Consider the following 23,329-nt stretch of genomic DNA (forward strand, 5'->3'; position numbering starts at 1 on the left):
CTCCCTTCAGGACCCCAAAGACACGATCCGAGACATCAATGGCCCTGGCACCTGGAAGGTAACACACCAACCGTGAGTCTCTTTCGTTCCCAACAAACCTTCTATCTGACCCTCTAACTATTGAATCCCCAATGACTAACACTGTCCTCCTTTCCCCCGTTCCCTTCTGTGCAAGACAGACAGACAGACTCTGTGCCAACGACGTGCAGCCCAGCGCATGCCCCTGGTAAATCATTACCCCCAACAGTATCCAAAACAGTGTAATGAAATGTGAGGCTGGATGAACACAGCAGGCCCAGCAGCATCTCAGGAGCACAAAAGCTGACGTTTCGGGCCTAGACCCTTCATCAGAGAGGGGGATGGGGTGAGGGTTCTGGAATAAATAGGGAGAGAGGGGGAAGCAGACCGAAGATGGAGAGAAAAGAAGATAGGTGGAGAGGAGAGTATAGGTGGGGAGGTAGGGAGGGGATAGGTCAGTCTAGGAAAGACGGACAGGTCAAGGAGGTGGGATGAGGTTAGTAGGTAGGAGATGGAGGTGCGGCTTGGGGTGAGAGGAAGGGATGGGTGAGAGGAAGAACAGGTTAGGGAGGCAGCCCAGTTCGTCCCCTCCCCCCACTGTACCAAACAACCAGCCCAGCTCTTCCCCTCCACCCACTGCATCCCAAAACCAGTCCAACCTGTCTCTGCCTCCCTAACCTGTTCCTCCTCTCACCCCAAGCCGCACCTCCATCTCCTACCTACTAACCTCATCCCACCTCCTTGACCTGTCCGTCTTCCCTGGACTGACTTATCCCCTCCCCACCTATACTCTCCTCTCCACCTATCTTCTTTTCTCTCCATCTTCGGTCCGCCTCTCCTTCTCTCCCTATTTATTCCAGAACCCTCACCCCATCCCCCTGTCTGATCAAGGGTCTAGGCCCGAAACCTCAGCTTTTGTGCTCCTGAGATGCTGCTGGGCCTGCTGTGTTCATCCAGCCTCACATTTCATTATCTTGGATTCTCCAGCATCTGCAGTTCCCATTATCACTGATACAATCCAAAACAGTGTAGTTGTTTTTCAGGGGAACGACCACAGGGGGTCCCCGCACTGACTGTTTCTCCCCCCTTCTAAAGGTTACCCAGCTGTCTTCGTGCCTCGAAGTAACTACTTTCCTGTAACTCTTATTTATCACAGACTCTGCCTCCCAAATGGTCCGAAGTTCATCCAGCTCCCGCTCCAGTTCCCTAACGCAGTATTGGAGGAGCAAGATTTGGGTGCACTTCCTGCAGATGCATATCGAGGTGGCTAGGGAGAGAATAGGTCCACTTTAAAGATCAGCATGGCCGACTATCTGTGGAGCCACAGGAAGCAGGGGAGATTTTTAATGGATATCTCTCCTCCGTAAATACTGAGAGAATGATGGATGCTAAGGAAGAGGGGAACAAGTGGGGCTGTTTTGGACCGCACAGATTTACCAGACAGGAGGCGTTTCCAGCCTTAAAAAGTGCACTAAGTTGGATAAATTTCCTGATCCATCCTTGGACTTTGTGGGAGGCTAGGGAAGGAACAATTGAAATGTTTTGCTTCAGCTTTAGCCACTCGTGAAGTTCTGGAAGACTGGAAGGTTGCTAATGTTGTTCCACTGTTTAAGAAAGATAGCAAAGACACGCAAGGAACAACAGGCCAGTGAGCCTGCCATAATAGTAGGCAGGTTATTGGAGAGGATACTGAGTGACAGAATCAACCAGCATTTGGATAGTCCAGGTCTGGTTAGGGATAGTCAGCACGGATTTGTGCACAAGAAGTCATGTCAGACAAACTTTTAGAGATTTTTCATGAAGGTAACTAAGAGGATAGATGAAGATAAGGCAATGAATATTGTCCATATAGAGTTTACAAAGGCCTCTGATACGGTTGTCCACAGCAGGCTAGTCACAAGGGTTAGGGTGCATGGGATCCAGGGAGAGTGTGCTAATTGGATTCAAAATTGGCTCGAAGTAAAGGGTGATGGTTAAAAGCTGATTCTCGGACTGGAGGCCTGTGACTAGTGGTGTGCCACAGGGGTCAGTGCTGGGACCTTTGTTATTTGCTATTTACATAAATGATCTGGATGTGAATGTACAAGGCATGATTAGTATGTTTGCAGATGATACAAAATTAGGAGGTATCATTGATAACGAGGGAGGTTATCAAAAATTACAGAGGGACCTTGAACAGATGGGGAAGTGGGCTGTGGATTGGCAAATGCCAACTGGGGCGGGCAATGGCCTAATGGTATTATCGCTGGGCAGTTAATCCAGAGACCCAGATAACGTTCTGGGGACCCAGGTTCGAATGTCACCACGGCAGATGGTGGATTTGAATTCAGTAAAATATCTGGAATTAAGAATCTAATGATGACTGTGAATCCATTGTTGATTGTTGAAAAAAACCTATCTGGCTCTGACTCCAGACCCACAACAATGTGACTGACTCTTAACTGCGCTCTGAGCAATTAGGGATGGGCAATAAATGCACCCTAGCTAGCGACACCCTCCTCACATAAACGAATAAAGAAAAAAATGGAATTCAATACAGGTAAGTCTGAAGTGTTACACTTTGGAAAGTTAAACCAAGATAGGTTATACAATAAATGCTAAGGTCCTGGGGAGTGTTGTGGAACAAAGGGACCTAGGAATACAAGTTTGTTGTTCGTTGAAAGGGGACGTCACAGGTAGATAAGGTGGTGAAGAAGGCATTTAGCGTGCTGGCCTTCATCGGTCAAGGCAATGAGTACAAGAGTTGGGATGTTATGTTACAACTGTATAAGTCATTAGCGAAGCCACACTTGGAGTACTGTGTACAGTTTTGTTCACCCTGTTACAGGAAAGACATAGTTAAACTGGAAAGTGTGCAAAGAAAGTTTGAGGATGGTACGAGTACTAGTCAGCCTCAGTTAAAGACACAGGTTGGCCAGGATGTGACTTTATTCCTTGGGACATAGGAGAATGAGGGGTGACCTTATTTAGGTTTATAAAATCATGAGGGGCTTAAATAGGATAAATGCATACAGTCTTTTTTCCATGGATGGGGAATTGAAAACTAGAGGGGATAGGTTTAAGGTGAGAAGGGAAAGGTTTAAGAGGGGCCTGTCGGGCAGCTTCTTCATGTAGAAAGTGACTGTGTATATGGTACGGGCTGCCAGAGAAAGTGATTGAGACAGGTACAATAGCAATATTTAAAAAACATTTTGATAGGAGCATGGATGAGAATCGTTTAGAGGTATATGGACCAAATGGGGGCAACTGCAACTGGTTAAGTGGGCACCATGGTCAGCATGCACCAGTTCGGACGAAGGGCCTGTTTCCATGCCGTATTACTCTATGACAGAGGGACACTAGGAGTGTAATGTAACATAGGAGGTAGGGGATCAATAAGGAATACAGAGGTGAAAGAGAACAAAGAAGGATAAGGAAACTTTTCATTATTTTCAACATCAAATAGTTTTGCAAAAGTGCTACCTCTGAACAGTGCCTATGGTTACGGTAAGAGCATGTTGCGATTGAGGCAGGAGCTACTCTACCCAAAATAAGATATCCTATATTACAGACTATAAGAAATGGGGGTAAAAGTCAGCCATTCAGCCCATTGAGTCTGCTCTACCATTCAAGGAATCACGGCTGATTGGATAATCCTCAAATTATTTATAAAAGGGATCTGGGTGCCTGTGCATGAATGACAAAAAGTTGGTGTGGGGGTGCAGCAAATACCAATAAAGACAAACGGAGTTCTGACATTTATTGCAAAAGGACTGGATTATAAAAGTAAAGAACTTATGCTATAATTATATTAGGCATGGATGAGACCACACTTGGAATACTGTGTCCTGTTTTGGTCTCCTGACTTGAGGAAAGATGTGGCAGCACTAGAGGTAGTTCAGAGGAAATTCACCAGGTTGGTTCCAGGGAAGAATGGGCTGTTGTACAAGGAGCGATTGAAAAGCTTCGGTTGTACTTATAGTTCAGACGAATGAGAAGGTGGTATGAAATTGGGTAGAGTATTCGTGGACTGTAAAGTAGGCCGTTACAATTTGGTGTTTGTAAAATGCTCAGGGGAAAGATGTGTGTGATCCCTTTAAAAGATGATGTGCTTTTTCTATGCCTAGAGTTTAAAAAAGAATGTTTATGGGCAGCAGCTTGTGGGTTTTCAGGTGCACAGACAGCACTTGAATTGAAATGTTTGTATCAAAAGGCTGAGGCCTGTTGAGGAAGGGCCACCAGGCCCAAAACATTAACGCTGATTCTTTTCTTCACAGATGCTGCCAGACCTGCTGAGCTTTTCCAGCAACTTTGTTTTTCTTCCTGATTTACAGCATCTGCAGTTTTTTTTTTTCGGTTTTTATTTTGAAAGGTCACACAATCTGGAGTGAGAGGATGTAGGTTCAAAATTGAGGCAAGGAGAAACTACCTCTCTCGGAGGGTTGTGAATCTGTGGAACTCCCAGCCCCAGAGTGCAGTGGCAATAGATTCAATGAACAGATTCCAGAAAGAAATAGATATGCTTCTGTGGAAAAGCAGGATAAAGGACTACAGCAGCAAAGTAGAACATAGAACACAGAACGCAGAACAATACAGCACACAACAGGGCCTTCGGCCCTCGATGTTGCGCCGACCTGTGAACTAATCTAAGCCGCTCCCCCTACACTATCCCATCATTATCCATATGCTTATCCAAGGACTGTTTAAATGCCCCTAATGTGGCTCAGTTAACTACCTTGGCAGACAGGGCGTTCCATGCCCTTACCACTCAGTAAAGAACCTGCCTCTGACATCTGTCTTAAATCTATCACCCCTCAATTGGTAGCCATGCCCCTTGTACAAGCTGAAGTCATCATCCTCAGAAAAAGACTCTCTGTCCACCCTATCTAATCCTCTGAGACCCAGATAAGATCAGCGATGATCGTGTGAAATGGTGGAGTGGCTTTGAAGGACTGAATTGCCTGCTCCCACACCTGATTCCTGTGTTATGTTCATAGAACATAACAGCACAGTACAGGCCCTTCGGCCCTTGATGTTGTGCCGACCTGCCATACCAATCTGAAGCCCATCTAACCTACACTATTCCATGTACGTCCGTATGCTTGTCCAGTAACAAGAAACTGATATAGTGCTTTCAAAGAAACAAAGAAACCTACAGCAGAGGAACAGGACTTTCGGCCCTCCAAGCCTGCGCCGATCAAGATCCTCTGTCTAACCTGTCATCTAACTTCTAACGGTCTGTGTCCATTTGCTTCCTGCCCATCCATATACCTGTCCAAATATATCTTAAAAGACGCTAACGTGTCTGCGTCTACCACCTCCACTGGCAACCCATTCCAGGCACCCACCACCCTCTGTGTAAAGAACTTTCCACGCATATCTCCCTTAAACTTTCCTCCTCTCACTTTGAACTCATGACCCCTAGTAATTGAGTCCCCCACTCTGGGGAAAAAGCTTTTTGCTATCCACCCTGTCTATACCCCTCATGATTTTGTAGACCTCAATCAGGTCCCCCCTCAATCGCCATCTTTCTAATGAAAATAATCCTAATCTACTCAACCTCTCTTCATAGCTAGCACCCTCCATACCAGGCAACATCCTGGTGAACCTCCTCTGCACCCTCTCCAAAGCATCCACATACATTTGGTAATGTGGCGACCAGAACTGTACACAGTACTCCAAATGTGGTCGAACCAAAGTCCTATACAACTGCAACATGACCTGCCAACTCTTGTACTCAATACCCCATCCAATGAAGGAAAGCATGCCATGTGCCTTCTTGACCACCCTATTGACCTGCGTTGTCACCTTCAGGGAACAATGGACCTGAACACCCAGATCTCTCTGTTCATCAATTTTCCCTAGGACTGTTCCATTTACTTTACAGTTCGCCCTTGAATTTCAACTAATAAAATGTCCCAAGAACCATTTTAAAACAAAACTTGATACTGAGGAAAAATTACTTGATACATAAGGAAAATTTAGATTAGAAAACTTCGGCCAAAGAGGCATGTATTAAACACTATATTAAACTTGGAAACTGAAGCAGAGTGGGAGCTAATTTCACAGCTTGCGGCATAAGCAACTTGGAGCATGACCCCTATGATGAAGCAAATATAATTTGTGACACACAAGAGGACAGAATTAGGAAGTGGATATCTTGGAAATGTGTTGGGTTGCAGCAACTTATAGTTGAGAAGGGACAAAGCCATAGACGGATTTAAAATCAAGGCTGAGAATTCTTAAGTCAAAATGCTGCTGAGTGACACAGAGGTATTAGTTGAGACGTAGCAAGTTAAAACATGGTTTGTTGAGTTTGAGGGGTGACCTCAAGCTTAACAACAGTAGAATTGGGAGGCCAGCTTTGTACTGGGAATGCACAAGTCTGGAAGTAGGTCAGGTCAATAAAATGTTCAACACAGCTTGTCATAAAGCACACAAGAGAGGTTATTTCAAAATGATTACTGGGAGAGAGTAGAGGGTATTATAAATTTAAAACCTTTCTTTTTCTTCTTTTTTTTCTTTGTGTCTCCTTGTCTGGAAAAGAAAAGAAAGTAGAGTAATACTTTGAATAGTGCATGCCAAAGAGAATAGATTAAGCTTCTTAGCTTTGCATGTTTCCAGTTAAAGGAGCAAAGTAAAAATGTATTACCGTGGAAACTTCAAAGAAATGAAGTTTTATATACTAGATAATAAAATGCGAGGCTGGATGAACACAGCAGGCCCAGCAGCATCTCAGGAGCACAAAAGCTAACGTTTCGGGCCTAGACCCTTCATCAGAGAGGGGGATGGGGTGAGGGTTCTGGAATAAATAGGGAGAGAGGGGGAGGCAGACCGAAGGAGAGAAAAGAAGATAGGTGGAGAGGAGAGTATAGGTGGGGAGGTAGGGAGGGGATAGGTCAGTCCAGGGAAGACGGACAGGTAGGAAGGTGATGTGGCTGTGGTACCTGGTTTGGTTCAGGACATAGTCAAGCAGTTTCAAGGCTGAAGAGATTACAAGAGAGTTGCAGTGGGAGAGAGATTCCCTGAGGTTGGTCCGGAAGGAGGAGGGTAACTTCTTCAGGTTAGGCATCCCTGGTAGGGGCTTCGCAGTGAGGTTAAAATTGTATCAGTGATAATACTGAAGCAAACCAGGTACCACAGCCACATCACCTTCCTACCTGTCCGTCTTCCTTGGACTGACCTATCCCCTCCCTACCTCCCCACCGATCTTCTTTTCTCTCCATCTTCGGTCCGCCTTCCCCCCTCTCCCTATTTATTCCAGAACCCTCACCCCATCCCCCTCTCTGAAGAAGGGTCTAGGCCCGAAACGTCAGCTTTTGTGCTCCTGAGATGCCGCTGGGCCTGCTGTGTTCATCCAGCCTCACATTTTATTATCTTGGATTCTCCAGCATCTGCAGTTCCCGTTATCACTGATACAAGTTTTATATACTACAGCATTCAGTGACATTCTCAAAACCACGCAATATCAAATCAAAGTCAGATATAAAAGAAGTCCAACCATTACCCAGTAGTCACAAATCTTTCTAGCAGAGCACAATACTCACAAGGAATGTAGTTTACGAAACTGAAGGAATTCACAGCAGTGACTTTCTGCTCATTAATTATACTTAACGGTTAACAACAGGCAACTGTAAAACATTGAAATGCACACCATACAAATACAATTTGCTAATGAAGTCATCCATAAATATATAAATAAATAAGTTTGCTCGCTGAGCTGGAAGGTTAGTTTTCAGACGTTTCGTCACCATTCTAGGTAACATCATCAGTGAGCCTCCGACGAAGCGCTGGTGTTATGTCCCGCTTTCTATTTATCTGGTTAGGTTTCCTTGGGTTGGTGATGTCATTTCCTGTTCTTTTTCTCAGGGGATGGTAGATTGGCTCCAAGTCAATGTGTTTGTTGATGGAATTCTGGTTGGAATGCCATGCTTCCAGGAATTCTCGTGCATGTCTCTGTTTGGCTTGTCCTAGGATGGATGTGTTGTCCCAATCAAAGTGGTGTCCTTCCTTATCTGTATGTCAGGATACGAGTGATAGTGGGTCATGTCATTTTGTGGCTAGTTGATGTTCATGTATCCTGGTGGCTAGCTTTCTGCCAGTTTGTCCAATGTAGTGTTTGTCACAGTTCTTGCAAGGTATTTTGTAAATGACGTTCGTTTTATTTGTTGTCTGTATAGGGTCTTTTAAGTTCATTAGCTGCTGTTTTAGTGTGTTGGTGGGTCTGTGGGCTACCCTGATGCCAACGGATCCGAGTAGTCTGGCAGTCATTTCGGAAATGTCTTTGATGTAGGGGAGAGTGGTTATGGTATAACAAAACGTCAGGAAACTAACGTTCCAGCTCAGCGAGCAAACTCACATCCAGAACCTCAACCTGAGCTACAAATCTTCTCAAAACTCGCTCTAAGTAAATAAGTCTTTGCATATGACTAGCAGTATGTCTGTACAGTTCAGCACTCTCACAAATTCAGTATTCATTCGAACCAAACTGCTTTAGTGTCAGCGAGTTTTGAGAAGAATGCTTTAGTGTCAATTCTCATGACCCAAGCTAGAAAGTATGCAGTCTTTCAAGTCTCATGACATCACAAGTCACAATATGAAAATCAAAATACTTGTCTTGCAATTACCAGAACGACCAAATAAATACCTTTTCTGCATCACATTTTAAACAAAGATCTATCAAGATGATTTTTTTTAATAAACACAGTTATGGCCTTAAATAGAACACAGAATAATACAGCACACTACAGGCCCTTTGGCCTGCGATGGTGTGCCAACCGGTGAACTAATCTAAGCCCATCATCATCCATATGCTTATCCGAGGACTGTTTAAATGCCCCTAATGTGGCTCAGTTAACTACATTGGCAGGCAGGGCATTCCACACCCTTACCACTTTCCGAGTAAAGAACCTGCCTCTGACATCTGTCTTAAATCTATCACCCCTCAATTAATAGCCATGCTCCCTTGTACAAGCTGAAGTCATCATCCTAGGAAAAAGACACTCACTGTCCATCCTATCTAATCCTCTGATCATCTTGTATGACTCCATTAAACCACCTCTTAGCTTTCTTCTCTCCAATGAGAACAGACCCAAGTCCCTCAGCCTTTTCTCATAAGACCTTCGCTCTTGATCAGGCAACATCCTGGTAAATCTCCTCTGCACCTTTTCAAATGCTTCGATATCCTTCCTGTAATGGGGCAACCAGAACTATACACAATATTCCAAGTGAGGCCGCACTCGCGTTTTGTACAATTGCAGAATGACATCACGGCTCCAGAACTCAATCCCTCTACCAATAAAATCTAACACACGGTAAGCGGCCTTAACTGCACTATCAACCTGGTTGGCAACTTTCAGGGATCTATGTACATGGACACCAAGATCCCTCTGCACATCCACACTACCAAGAATCTTTCCATTGACCCAGTATTCTGCCTTCCTATTATTCTTCCCAAAAGTGAATCACCTCACATTTATCTGCATTGAACTCCACTTGCCACCTTTCGGCCTAATCCTGCAGTTTATCTAAGTCTCCCTGCAACCTGCAACATTCTTCCACACTGTCCACCACTCCACCGATTTTTGTGTCATCTGCAAACTTACTAACCCATCCACCTATGACTGTGTCCATGTCATTTATAAAAATGACAAACAGCTGTGGTCCCAAAACAGATCTTTGAGGCACACCACTAGTAACCGAACTCCAGGCTGAATATTTTCCATCAACCACCACTCGTTGCCTTCTTACAGAAAGCCAGTTTCTAATCCAAACTGCTAAATCTCCCTCAATCCCTTGCCTCCGCATTATCTCTAATAGCCTACCATGTGGAACCTTATCAAAGGCTTTACTGAAGCCCATGTACACCACATCAACTGCCCTACCCTCATCCACATGCTTGGTCACCTTCTCAAAAAACTCAATGAGGTTTGAGAGACACAACCTGCCCTTGACGAATCCGTGTCGACTATCTCCAATCAAACTGTTGCTTGCTAGACGATTATAAATCCTATCTCGTATAATCCTTTCCAAAACTTTTCCTACAACAGACATAAGGCTCACTGGTCTATAATTACTTGGGTCATCTCTACTGCCCTTCTTGGACAAGGGCACAACATTTGCAATCCTCCAGTCCTGTGGTACTAAACCTGTAGACAATGATGACTCAAAGATCACGGCTAAAGATTCCGCCATCTCCTTCCTAGCTTCCCACAGAATCCTCGGAAAAATCCCGTCCAGCCCAGGGGATTTATCTACCTTCACACCTTCTAGAAATGATAACACCTCCTCCTTACTAACCTCAATCCTTTCAATTCTAATAGCCTGAAACTCAGTCTTCTCCTCTACAATATTCTCCTTTTCCTGAGTGAAAACAGATGAGAAATATTTTCCGATCTCCACAGGGTCCACACACAACTTCCCACTTCTGTCTTTGACTGGCCCTATCCTTACCCTAGTCATCATTTTATTCCTCACATACCTGTAGAAATCTGTAGGGTTCTCCTTTATTCTACCTGTTAACGACTGCTCATGTCCCCTCTTTGCTCTTCTTAACTCTCTCTTTGAATCCGTCTGAACTAATCTGTAGACTTTCCATTGCCTCATCTGAAACATCTCATCTCAACGTCACATAAGCCTCCCTCTTCTGCCTAACAAGAGATACAATTTCTTTAGTAAACCGTGGTTCCCTTACCTTATCACTTCCCTCCTGCCTGACAGGGACATATCTATCAAGGACACGCAATATCTGTTCCTTAAGCCGGCTCCATGTTCGAGTGTCCCCACCCCCTGCATTTTACTACCCCATTCTATGCCTCCTAAGTCTTGCCTAATCGCATTATAATTGCCCTTCCCCCATCTATAACTCTTGCCCTGTGCCATGTTCCAATCCCTTTCCATCGCTAAACTAAACGTAACTGAATTGTGGTCACTCTCTCCAAAGTGCTCACCTACCACTAAATCAAACACCTGGCCTGGTTCATTACCAAGTACCAGATCCAATGTGGCCTCCCCTCTTGTCAGCCCTTCGACATACTGTGTCGGGAAACACTCCTGCACACATTGGACAAAAACTGATCTATCCGACGTACTAGAGTAATAGCATTTCCAGTCAATTTTGGGGAAGTTAAAGTCTCCCATAATGACCACCCTGTACCTTTCACTCCTGCCCAGAATTGTTTTGCCAATCCGCTCCTCCACATCCCTGGAACTTTGCGGAGGCCTACAAAAAAACTCGCAGCAGTGACCTCTCCTCTCCTGTTTCTGACCTCAGCCCCTACCACCGAAGGAGACGAATTCTCATCAAAAGTTCTTTCAGCCACCGTTATACCGTCCTTGACTAACAAAGCCACACCTCCCCCTCTTTTACCACCTTCCCTGATCTTTATGAAAGATCTAAGCCCTGGAACCTGCAACATCCATTCCTGACCTTGCTCTATCCTTGTCTCCGAAATGGCCACAACATCGAAGTCCCAAAGAAAAATTTATTCAATAAAGATGCAACAGAAGTTCATTACTGTAAATATCACCAAAATAGGCATGTAAAAACACTCTCCAGGAAAATAGAAAAAGGCAGATTTCTCTGCAGAGGTGGGCTTTCTGAACATACACTTTAACCAATGGATAATTCTTGAAGGCAAAAGGATAAGTGTAGGATGCTCTGGACTCTGTTGCTTTGATGTTTTGGCACATGTGGTCAAGTCACCAAGCTTGCATAATTCCTTCCAAATTCTTGCAGATGCAGCTCCCTTAGCCAATACAATCAATCATACTTTCAAAAGAACAGATAAGTTTCACAATGTAGAGGGTCATCTTTTCAAAACTGGAAGAGATTGTAGGATAGCTCATCCACAGCAAGCTTCAGTTTCCTGCTCCTTTGATGCTGCCTGACCTGCTGTGTTCCTCCAGCTCCACACACTATCCCAAATTCTCCTAGCATGTGACTGCAGGCCCACAGCAACATGGTTGACTTTTAACTGCCCTCTGGGCAATTAGGGATGGGCAATAAATGCTGGCCTATCCAGTGACTCCCACATTCCATGAATGAGTAAAGAAATAAAAATTCCAGTTCAGCTTGTCCTTAGCAGGCTTCCCTCCAACACGCACTGATCTGACACTTAGCTCTACTTCTTCGAACAGGAATTCTCTTCCCACCTCATGGACCCATTCACGCGCCTCCAATACCTCTCCTCCACCTGGACGCTCCTCCCTGGCCTTTTACCACTTCACTGCGAACTGCAGATGTGATACTGGCCACTTAATTTCTCCGCTCCACTCACCCACGTCTCCCTCTGAACTTGCTAAACTCCATTCCCTCGAGTCTAAATCCAATCCGATAAGGCGGTTGCTGTTGTCATCTGGCATGATGACCTCTACCAGGTGGATGCTGAGCACAAATACTCAGACACTTATTCATATCTCATCCTGGGTCTTGACCCTGCTGTTTAGCTGGTTGTAGTTTCGATGACTCTCACAGGCCTCATCTCTTTTGGAGATCTCCTGTCCCACAGCTTCCCACTTCATAGTCCCTCAGCCCCGAACAGCCTACTTCTAACTCCTTCCTAAAATCCACAAATAAGACTATCATGGCAAACCCATTTTTTTCAGGCTGTTTCCTCCCACTGAATGTACCTCCTAATACCTTCATTATATGTTTTCCCCACCTTGCTCAGCCTCTAAGTCAAAGGTATGGCTAAGTATGCTCCTTTGTGGGGTTTCTGGCTCATAGAACATAGAAAAGTACAGCGCAGAACAGGCCCTTTGGCCCACAATGTTGTGCCGTGGAATAATCCTAATCCAAAAATAAAATAACCTAACCTACATTCCCCTCAATTCACTGCTGTCCATGTGCATGTCCAGCAGTTGCTTAAATGTCACTAATGACTCCACTTCCACGACTACCACTGGTAAACTATTCCATGCGCTCACAACTCTCTGGGTGAAGAACATCCCTCTGACATCTCCTCTATACCTTCCTCCTAACACCTGAAAACTATGACCCCTCGTGGCAGTCAATCCTGCCCTGGGGAAAAGTCTCTGGCTATCGACTCTATCCATGCCTCTCATTACCTCGTACACCTCTATCAGGTCACCTCTCTTCCTCCTTCTCTCCAGAGAGAAAAGTCCGAGCTCAGTCAACCTCTCCTCGTAAGACAAGCCCTCCAGTCCAGGCAGCATCCTGGTAAACCTCCTTTGCACCGTCTCCAAAGCCTCCACATCTTTCCTATAATAGGGCAACCAGAACTGGACACAATATTCCAAGTATTCCAAGCTCCTTCTTTGTTCCAATCCTACTGAGAGTCACAACAGATTCAAAATGTTAACTTTGTTTCTCCCTCCATAGATGCTGCCAGACCTGCTGAGTTTCTCCAGCGTTCTGTGTTTGTTCCCTTCATCTCAGTTTGCTCGAAGCAAGCTTCTCACTAACTGAAACAGATAAAACAAAAACTCTCCAACCCAGCCACTGTTCAAAACAGGCCTAGCAGGATCTACAGCCAACAAAGTTATTACTAGTCATTTAATTTCCAAGAAATCTTATTTAAAGAAAACCTCATGTCCACAGTGAACTTTCGATGATATCTTTGAAAATAAAACACTCCAGATATGTACATAAAACTTGCAGATGCATATTCTTTCCTCCTCAAACCTTCAAAACTTAAGCTCTCCAAGCAATATTAAATAGTGTTTCTTTGTAGTACAATGCTAAACTTGGGAAGACGAAATATTTATCAAGGTCCAAGCTAACTGTAAAGTGAAGGAATAATTGACTCCTGTTTCCACAGAGATCCACGCTCCTTCATTCTAGGTATTATAAGGTCTGGCTGTGAATCTGGATTTGGACTGCACTTACATTATATTCTCACCAGAGTGATACAATCACAAGAACAATAAAGCGTTTTCATACCAGTGGCCCAATTCTAGTGTGAATGCAACTTAGTTATACAACTACTGGCATGTTACCTATAACAAAAGCTGAATTTAATATTGTTATCACCTCAGCTGATATTAAAACTGGTCAAGTCAAAATCTAGAATAAAATCAAGGTTTGCTGGGCCATAAAGTTTTAATTCTTTTAAAAATTAGTTAACGTGGTGGTTAGTTATTGAAATATTTACAAAAGACTGCAAATTTATTTTAACCAACTAAACTTAAATTACACCAAAGTAAACAAATTGAAGTTTCAACTCATTTCTCAACACAATCCATTGGAGACTCAGGTCCATAAAACTAGACACCCATCTCACTCAGTTTCTAATGAACTAAATTCTTCCAGTTACTTTCTTAAACTATAGAGACAATATTACAAATCCTTTCCAATTCTAGTGAGATATGTTTTCTCAATTCTAACAACATTAAGGTTTCCATCCCAAACACTCCTAGATTGGAAACTTGACAAAGTAGAAATCACTCTTGAAATGACTAGTTCCTTTGAACTGAACCGAACAAGCTCCTGACAAGAGAAAACCTTTTCCCTATTGAATTACAGTCTGGCTTTCTTCTGCATTGAAATCAACACAAAACTAAATGGCTTTTTATGATTATGCTGCCCATCATACAACCCATAGTAGAAACATAATTTCCATTAAGACTTCAAGGGTTTACAGGAACTTTACTGCGGTTGTATGACTTCTTGAAACTAGTGCATTTAGGGCACTGTTCCAAAATGACATTCTGACCTATAAAAATAAGAAAAAATAGAAATATCTATGACACATCTTTCATCACAATATAGTATAATTAACATAATGGCTGGTCAAGACTGGAATCCTTGAACCCGTAGGCTATCGTACCAGTGATGTAGAAAGATGAATCAGTATGCATCTGCAACAAATTTAAGGTCACTATTAATCTGGCACTGTGTGCTGAGCACTATCTTCAATCAATGACCTATTTGTTGGACTGGCTGTAAGTCAGCTTTTTAGTAATATTGACCTGAGTAAAGCCTACCTCCAGGTGAATCCAGGTCCTGAGTCACTGAAATACTTGACAATTGTAACACAAAGGGCTATTCAAATACAAGTGACTTCCATTCAGAACCACATCTGTACTTGTGTTTTTCCAATGTGCCATGGATCAGATTTTAAGTGGATTGGAAGCAGTCCGGCATTACCTGGATGATATTTTAGTCAGACAGAAATGGAAGACCATCCCCACAGGTCAGATGCTACATCTGCTGAGATGTCAAGATTATGGCCTAAGAATGTGAAAGACAAATGTGAATTTTTTTGTTTTAAATCCTCCATCATTTTGGTCATGTCGTTGATGCTAAAGGACTACACAAATCACCCTCAAAAGTAAAAGCCATAACTGAGGAACAGTGCCATCAAAAGAGAAAAAGATTATCCTAAGAAGCCAAGAGACAAGATACCATCTTGTGATCACAAGCAAAAGCAAATTGCTGAAAGCCTTAGCAGGTCTGGCTGCATCTGTGGAGAATTAACACTTTGGGTCCAGTGGCCCTTCTTCGATGTCTTCTTGTGATTATTTGTTCAGGCCTGCAGGTGAAGACGACAAGAAGAAAAACCTCGATATTCCTGAATAACTCCTCAGAATTCTTTAAAAGCTACCCTGAAAGTTGGAAGACAATGTCTAGCAACAAAAAGGCTAAATTTGAAGAACCGGTTAAAGTCGGTAATGCACATTATGACCGAGGACTGAAAAATTATGTGCCATATAAAGGTAAGAATTCATAATAAACTGAGAAGGAATACAACCAATAGATTATAAAAGGTTGTGATAATGGGAACTGCAGATGCTGGAGAATCCAAGACAATAAAATGTGAGGCTGGATGAACACAGAAGGCCCAGCAGCATCTCAGGAGCACAAAATTATAAAAGGTTCCTAGCTTTACACATCAGTAACTCTTTACTATTTGGCCTCCCTCTGAATACTCCTTGTTTTGCTCAGAACACTGACCAATGATCAAAACTGAATGTCCTGCCTACTGACTGGTAAGTGAAGAATGCATTAAGTGAATTAGCAACTGAAGGAGGCACATGATAAGGATGCTGTTGGACACTGTGCCAAATGCAAGGTGATAGTGCAAAGCTGCCCCCCGGTAAGGAGTTGTATCATGACAATGACAATTGATGTATACGATAATGATCAAACTGTACATTTGCCACAGCTTAATTGTTTACTAAATAAAAAAATGAAAGAGCTGTGGATACTGTAAATCACCAACAAAAACAGAAGTTGCTGGAAAAGTTCACCAGGTTTGGCAGCTTCTATGAAGAGAAATGTTCTGAGTGTGGTGCCCCTTCTGAGGGTCCTGCACATTCACCCATGTCTGTGTGGGTTTCAGCTAGGCGCTCCCATAGTCCAAGGATGTGCAGGTTAGGTTAACTGGCCACGCTAAATTGTATGGTTACAGGGAAAGGATAGGGAGATGGGTCTGGCTAGGATGCACTTCACAGTGTTGGTGTGGACTTGTTGGGCTGAATGGCCTGTTTCCGCAGAGTGGGAATTCTGTGCTAAGGCAAAACCCAGCTTGAGTTTTCAACTGTACAGCATTTTTTTGTAATAGTCACACAACAGTAAGCGTTTTAAGCCTGCCTTGCTTGCAGGCAACATTGCTCAGTGTCTGTCCCATTTACTAGTATAGTTGTGCAATACACTTTTGCCTTCATACAGAATGATTAAAGAAATGGAGTAGCAAGATGGTAACCACCATGGGTAGTGCTCAGTTATTCTCAACATTAATTGAAAAGGAGGTAAACATCATTCAACGTTGATCTCCTGTGCCTATATGCATCATGCTACGGCACTCCCAAGAAATGTTGACAAGCAGACACCAAATCCAAAGGTGATAGTCAATGAGTCTGTCCATTTCAGTGAAATGTATATGTACTTTTAGTTACCACAAACATTTTCACCACAGGAACCTCTGATGTGAAGGGAAAGGAATATTGTCTACTTATGTACATAAAAGTCACCACAGTCCTGCCAGAACATGGGGTGCTCGCTCATTTGAGAGAAATGGCTGACGGCAATTAAACCTGAGTTTCACCACACCTCAGGAGAGTGGAGAGGTTGTGAAGGAAAGACCTTCATACTAACGTCAGCTGGTGTGGGAACCAAACCCATTCAGCCAACTCAGCTAAGTGAACACCTGAAGTATGTAAAAATGTATTCGACTTGATATCATGGGCCATTACTTGCACACACTGCCTTCTAAAGTGAGCACTTGCTCAATAAAAGCTCTTACGTAAGAGAAGTTGAAATGCCCATCAGCCATGATTAAATGGCAGAGTGGGCTCGATAGACTGAATGGCCTTACTTCCACCCCTATGTCTCACAATCTTATTCTTTCGAATGTTGCAGCCCCTAGTTGTTCTTAAAATCTTACAGACTTGGAGGTAAAGTTTACATTTGCTACAGTTACATACGAAGTGTGACTTTCTTGAGAGCTTTTTTCAAATCTTTGGTAGGGCGGAAATCTAATTGGAAGGATTAAACCTGAGAATTCCAGGAAGGCTTTACTAAAAGTCCAAGTAAACAATGTCTACAGCCTTTATATTCAGCCTAATCTTCAGAGAAGTTTTTTCTGAAGAAGGGTCTAGACTCGAAACATCAGCTTTCCTGCTCCTCTGATGCTGCTTCACCTGCTGTGTTCATCCAGCTCTACACCTTGTTATCTCAGATTCTCCAGCATCTGCAGTTCCTACTACCGCTTCTTCTGTAATGCGCACTGTTTTTAAAACATCAACATTTATTTCCCGAAGTTCTCTAGCCTCCATTTCTTTCTCCACAGTAAGAACTGAAAATATTCATTTCTCTCCCATCCCCTAGGATTCAACACAAAGCTGACTTCCTTGATCTTAAAAGGAGCTCTACCCTCTCTCTAGTTACCCTCTTACTCAATGCACTCGTAGAATCATTCTGGATTGTAGACCATAGAACAGTACAGGCCCTGAGCCCACGATGTTATGCCAACCTATTATCCTACTCTAAGATCAAACTAACCTGGCATACCTTACATTTTACTATCACCCATGTGCCCATCCAGAGTCACTTGACTGTCCCTAATGTATCTGACTCCACTACTACCACCGGCAGCACATTCCACACACCCACCACTTTCTGATATCCTCCCGTACCTTCCTCCAATTACCCTTAAAATTATGCCCCCTCACAATATTCATTTCCCCCCGGGAATAAGTCTTTGACTACCCACACTATCTCTCATTACCTTGTTGACCTTTATCAATTCACCTCTCATTCTTCTTCGCTCCAATGAAAAAAGCTCAAGCTCCCTCAACCTTTCCTCATAAGACCTACCCTCCAATCCAGACAGCATCCTGATAAATGTCCTCTGCAACCTCTCTAAAGCTTCCACATCCTTCCAATTATGAGGCGACCAGAACTGAGGGTTTTTTAGAGCTGCAGCATATCCTCGCAGCTCTTAGACTCAATTCTCCTGCCAATGAAAGCTAACACACCATACGCCTTCTTAACAACCCTATCAACTCAGGTAGCAACTCTGAGGGATCTATGGACCTCAAGATCCTTCTGTTCCTCCACATTGCCGAAAATCCTACCATTAACTCTCTATTCTGCATTCAAATTCGACCTTCCAAAATGAATCACTTCAAACTTTTCTGTGTTGAATTCCATCTGCCACTTCTTTACCAGGCTCTGCTTCCTGTCAAGGTCCCATTACAACCTACAACAGCCCTCCACGCTGTCTACAACTCCTCCAACCTTTGTGCTATCGGCAAACTTACTAACCCACCCTTCCACTTCCGCATCCAAGTAAGTTATAAAGATCACAAAGAGCAGAGGTCCAAGAACAGATTCCTGTGGAACACCATCGGTCACTGGGCTCCAAGCTGAATACTTTCCATCTACTACCACTCTCTCTTCTATTGGACAGCCAATTCTGTTTCCAGACAGCCAAATTTCCCTGAATCCTATGCTTCCTTACTTTCTGAATGAGCCTACCATGGGAAACGTTATCAAATGTCTTGCTAAAATCCATATACACCTCATCTACTGCTCGATTTTCAATGTGTTTTGTCACATCCTCAAAGAATTCAATAAGGCATGACCTTCCCCTCATAAAGCCATGCTGACTATTTCTAATCAAACTACTTTTCCAAATAATCATAAATACTATCTCTCAGAATCCTCTCCAATAATTTGCCCACTACAGGATTAAGACTGACTGGTCTGTAATTCCCAGGATTATCCCTATTCCCTTTCTTGAACAAGGGATTGACATTTGCCACCCTCCAATCATCTGGTACTACTCCAGTGGATAGTGAGGTTGCAAAGATCATTGCCAAAGACGCAGCAATCTCTTCCCTCGTTTCCCGTAGCAGCCTTGGGTACATCCTGTCTTGCCCAGGGGACCTATCTATCCTCATGTTTTTTAAACTTTCTAGCACATCCTCCTTCCTAACATCAATTTGTTCGAGCAGATTAGCCTGTTTCACACTGTCCTCCCAAACATCAAGGTCTCTCTCATTGGTGAATACTGAAGACAAGTATTCATTAAGGATCTCTCCTATCTCCTCCAACACAAGTTCCCTCCACTATCCCTGAGTGGTCCTATCCTCACTCTGGCCATTCTCTTCTTCCTCACAAAAATATAGATTGCCTTAGGGTTTTCGTTAATCCTACCCATCAAGGCTTTTTCATACACCCTTCTAGCTCTCCTAAGTCTATTCTTCAGTTCCATCCTGGCTACCCTGTAGCCCTGTCCGATCCTTGCTTCCTCAAACTTAAGTAAGCTTCTTTCTTCTTCTAGATTAACCTTACTTAACGTCATCTGCCAATTCTCTGATATTTCCTCTTTACCTTCCTGATTTCTTCATTAAGAATGCACTTACACTCTTGACATTGAATGAGAGATTCAATTAAGTCATGTTGTCTATATCTAAAATAAGATTCTCTTTTATTCTTGACTAGAACCTCAATGTCTTTAAACATCCATTGTTCCTTAATCTTCAAGCCTTACCCCTCACTCTTAACAAGAACATAACCTCTCTAAACTCTCATCATCACACTCAAAGCCTCCCATTTGTCAGACATTGATGGGAGTAGACTGTTGGCAGGTAAAACAACTTTTGAAAGCTCGTCTCATAACCATTAAAATTTGCTTTACTCCAACTAAAAAACTTTTATGGAAGGCTATCCTTTTCTATAACCATTTTGAAACTAATAGAATTATAATCTCTAGACCCAAAGGGTTCCCTTATTTTTACTTCAGGCATCTGCCCTGCCCAATTGCCCAAAAGGTGCTCAGGTTTTGCTCCTTCTCTAGTAGGAGCATCTACATCTTCACAAGAAAAAATTTTTGAATACATTTGACAAATTCATCACAATCCATACCTTTAACACTATGGTAGCCCCCCCCCCCGAGTCAATGTTTGGAAAATTAAAATCCCTCATTATTACAAACCTTACTTTGCTTACATACGTCTGAGATCTCCCTACATAGTTGTTCCGAAAACCGTCTGACTGCTGGGGAGGTGGAGCTATAGTACAATCCCATAATGATGATCTTTCCTTTCTTATTTCTAAGTTCTACCCATACGTTTTCACGGGATGAGTTTTCAGAAATATCTTCTCTGAAGTTTTGGCAAAGATCTGTAGATCGGATTGTGGCTGAGGTTGTTGACTTGCTCACCAAGCTGGCTTGTTTTTGTTCAGACATTTCTCCGATGATTATGTCACCTAGCATGGTGACGAAAAGTCTGAACAAAAACAAGCCAGTTTGGCAAGCAAGTCAACAACCTTGTATCTTCTCTAGTTACAGCAGTAATGTATCCTTTCATCAAAAACACTACTCTCTCCTCTCATGCCTCATTTTCAATCCTTCCTATAGCATTTAAAGCCCAGAACACGGAGCTGCCAATCCCGTCCATCTCTCAGCCAAGTTTCTGTAATAGCTAATTTTTAGTTAGCTAATCGTTATTTGGGAGGATGATTAAAAGATGATAATGTTCAAGGAGGTTAGGAGTCAGGTGGAGAGGTAAGGGTTCAGGTCAAGGTGTGATCTGGTGAAAAGTACCACACTGCCACCACGATGGCCTTGAGTTTCAATCAGGAGAAAGGTCTCATCACTCCTAAACCAGGTGTCTGTAAGACTTGATGTCGACATAATCGCCCACAGTAAGTTCATTGGCAAAGGTCTTGTTCACAAATGAAAGTGCATTTTGGAGGTTTGGTTTAGATGCATAGAGGATCAATGACAAATGATACGCTGGCAGAGTCTAGAAAGCCAGTAGGGTGGAGTGAGACAAAGAAAGCCCCCTGTGCATTACTGGGTGGGAATATCAACAACAAAGCACGTGGGTAAGCTGCAGTTATTGCAAATAATAAGCCAATCCCTAATAATTAAATAAGCTCATTAGAGGTTACCACGAATGGCACAAGAAGCAGCTAACCTTATAGGGAATTAAACGTGCTGCTTTTGATTTCAAGATGGTTCGTTCAAAATCAAAATTGCTACATAAAATAAGAAAAGTAAGCGTCTTTCCAATTCTTTTTCACATACCCATATTCTTTCAACTGACTTTCACCTGCCACCTTTGCGGCCTTCTTCCTTATATACGTGGCACCATGTGAATTTTCTAAGGCATCAATATCAACTTTGAAAGACATAGTATCAGGTGATGGCAAGTGCTTGCTCAATCTGGACACAGTGCGTTTAGGATTTAATCATTTCACTTTAGGTTCTTTAAGTTATTAATCTACCAACAGAAAATTCAATGACTTCTGCCTCCATTCATTTGGGAATCCTTTCAAACCACATTTCATTCTCAAGTCACTCAAGCTAAACTCTCATTTGGGTTGGCATTTGTTTCCCTCACTCAGAATGCTTTGTATTGGATTTTCTTTTAAAATTCATTCACGGGATGAAGGCATCGCCATCTAGCCCAGCATTGCCCCGGGGACAGTAAAGAGTCAACGACACTGTTATGGGTCTGGAGTCACATGTAGTCCAGACCAGCTAAGAAAGACAGTTTTCTTCCCTAAAGGACAATACTGAGCCAGATGGGTTTTTCCAACAATTGGTAATGGTTTCATGGTCATCATTCGACTCTTAATTCCAGATTTTTATTAACTTCCACCATCTGCGCACATGTGCTATATAAATGCAAATAGTTGTGTCATAAAAAAGGATACGTCTTGGCTTTTTCTGAATTCACCAATGAATATGCAGAAATGAGCTGTGCCAAAGTCCGAACATCCTCAGGATTTTGCCTGGAAAGACAAAACGAGCAGCGTTCTGGTGATTATCCCAAAGCGTTTTAGTTTCATTTTACCTTTTACCTTCATGAATGCAAACACCAAATATTCTGATCTTAATACTTAATACTCTTAAAATGGACTTAGTTAAAAAAGGCACAGGACTGTTTTCTATGCATTGTAGATGTTTTGTGCATTCATTTGCAGCACTCTAATTCACCGTATGTTTACAACTGGCAGAAATAGAAACATCAAAAATAGGAGCATGTGTAGGCTATTCAATCTTTCAAGCTTGCTCTGCCATTCAGTATGATCATGGCTGACCATCCAATTCAATATTCAGATCCTGCTTTCTCTCCACACCCTTAATTCCTTTTGGCCTAAGATTTGTATCATTGAATCTTCTTGAAAATGTTCAATGTTTTGGCCTCAACCACTTTCTGTGGCAGACAATTCCACAGGCACATCTTTCCCTGGGTGAAGAAATTTCTCGTCATCTCAGTCCTAAATGGCCTACCTCCCCGACACCTCGGTTCTAGATTCCCCAGTCACTGGAAACATCTTTCCTGCATTTAATCTGTCTGGTATTGTTATAATTTTATAGATTTCTATGAGATCCCCCACCACCCCCATTCTTCTAAATTCGAGTATTGTCCTAACCGATCCAATATCTCTTCGTATCTCAGACCTACCTTCCCAGGACTCAGTCTGGGTATTCTTCACTGCACTCTCTCCACAGCCACTACATTCCTCCTCAGTTAAGGAGGCCAACACGGCACATACTACCCTTGGTGTCATCTCACTAAAGCCCTGTACCATTGCAGCAAGAGAGCTCAGCTCCGATATGCAAATCCTCTTGCTATAACAGCCAACGTAGTACTTGCCTTCTTCACCAGCTGTTGCATCCGACTGCTTATTTTCAGTAACTGGTGCACAAAGACTCCCAAGGTCTTGCTGCACCTCACTCTTTCCTAATTGCCATTAAGTCAATAATCTGCTTTCCTGTTTTTGCTACCAAAATGGAAAACCTCTCAATTACCCACATTATACTTCATCTGCCATATCTTTACCCACACTGCAACTTATCCAAATCACATTGAAGTGCTTCTGCAACATCCTCACAGCATCCCTCCC

General features: G+C 43.0%; 1 protein-coding gene across 1 annotated transcript in view; it reads right to left on the reverse strand.

Moving 5' to 3' along the window:
* Window positions 1-23,329, reverse strand: part of srp72 (signal recognition particle 72) — a 112,389-nt gene that overhangs the window by 11,903 nt on the left and 77,157 nt on the right. Inside the window, exons 15-17 of the mRNA XM_059645511.1 lie at window positions 22,133-22,210; window positions 21,501-21,638; window positions 6,497-6,534 (exon numbers count right to left, since the gene is read on the reverse strand). Coding sequence (XP_059501494.1) covers window positions 6,497-6,534; window positions 21,501-21,638; window positions 22,133-22,210 — 254 coding nt within the window. The remainder of the gene's footprint in view (window positions 1-6,496; window positions 6,535-21,500; window positions 21,639-22,132; window positions 22,211-23,329) is intronic.

Source organism: Stegostoma tigrinum, chromosome 1, assembly GCF_030684315.1.
Source record: "Stegostoma tigrinum isolate sSteTig4 chromosome 1, sSteTig4.hap1, whole genome shotgun sequence".
Lineage (NCBI taxonomy): Eukaryota > Metazoa > Chordata > Chondrichthyes > Orectolobiformes > Stegostomatidae > Stegostoma > Stegostoma tigrinum.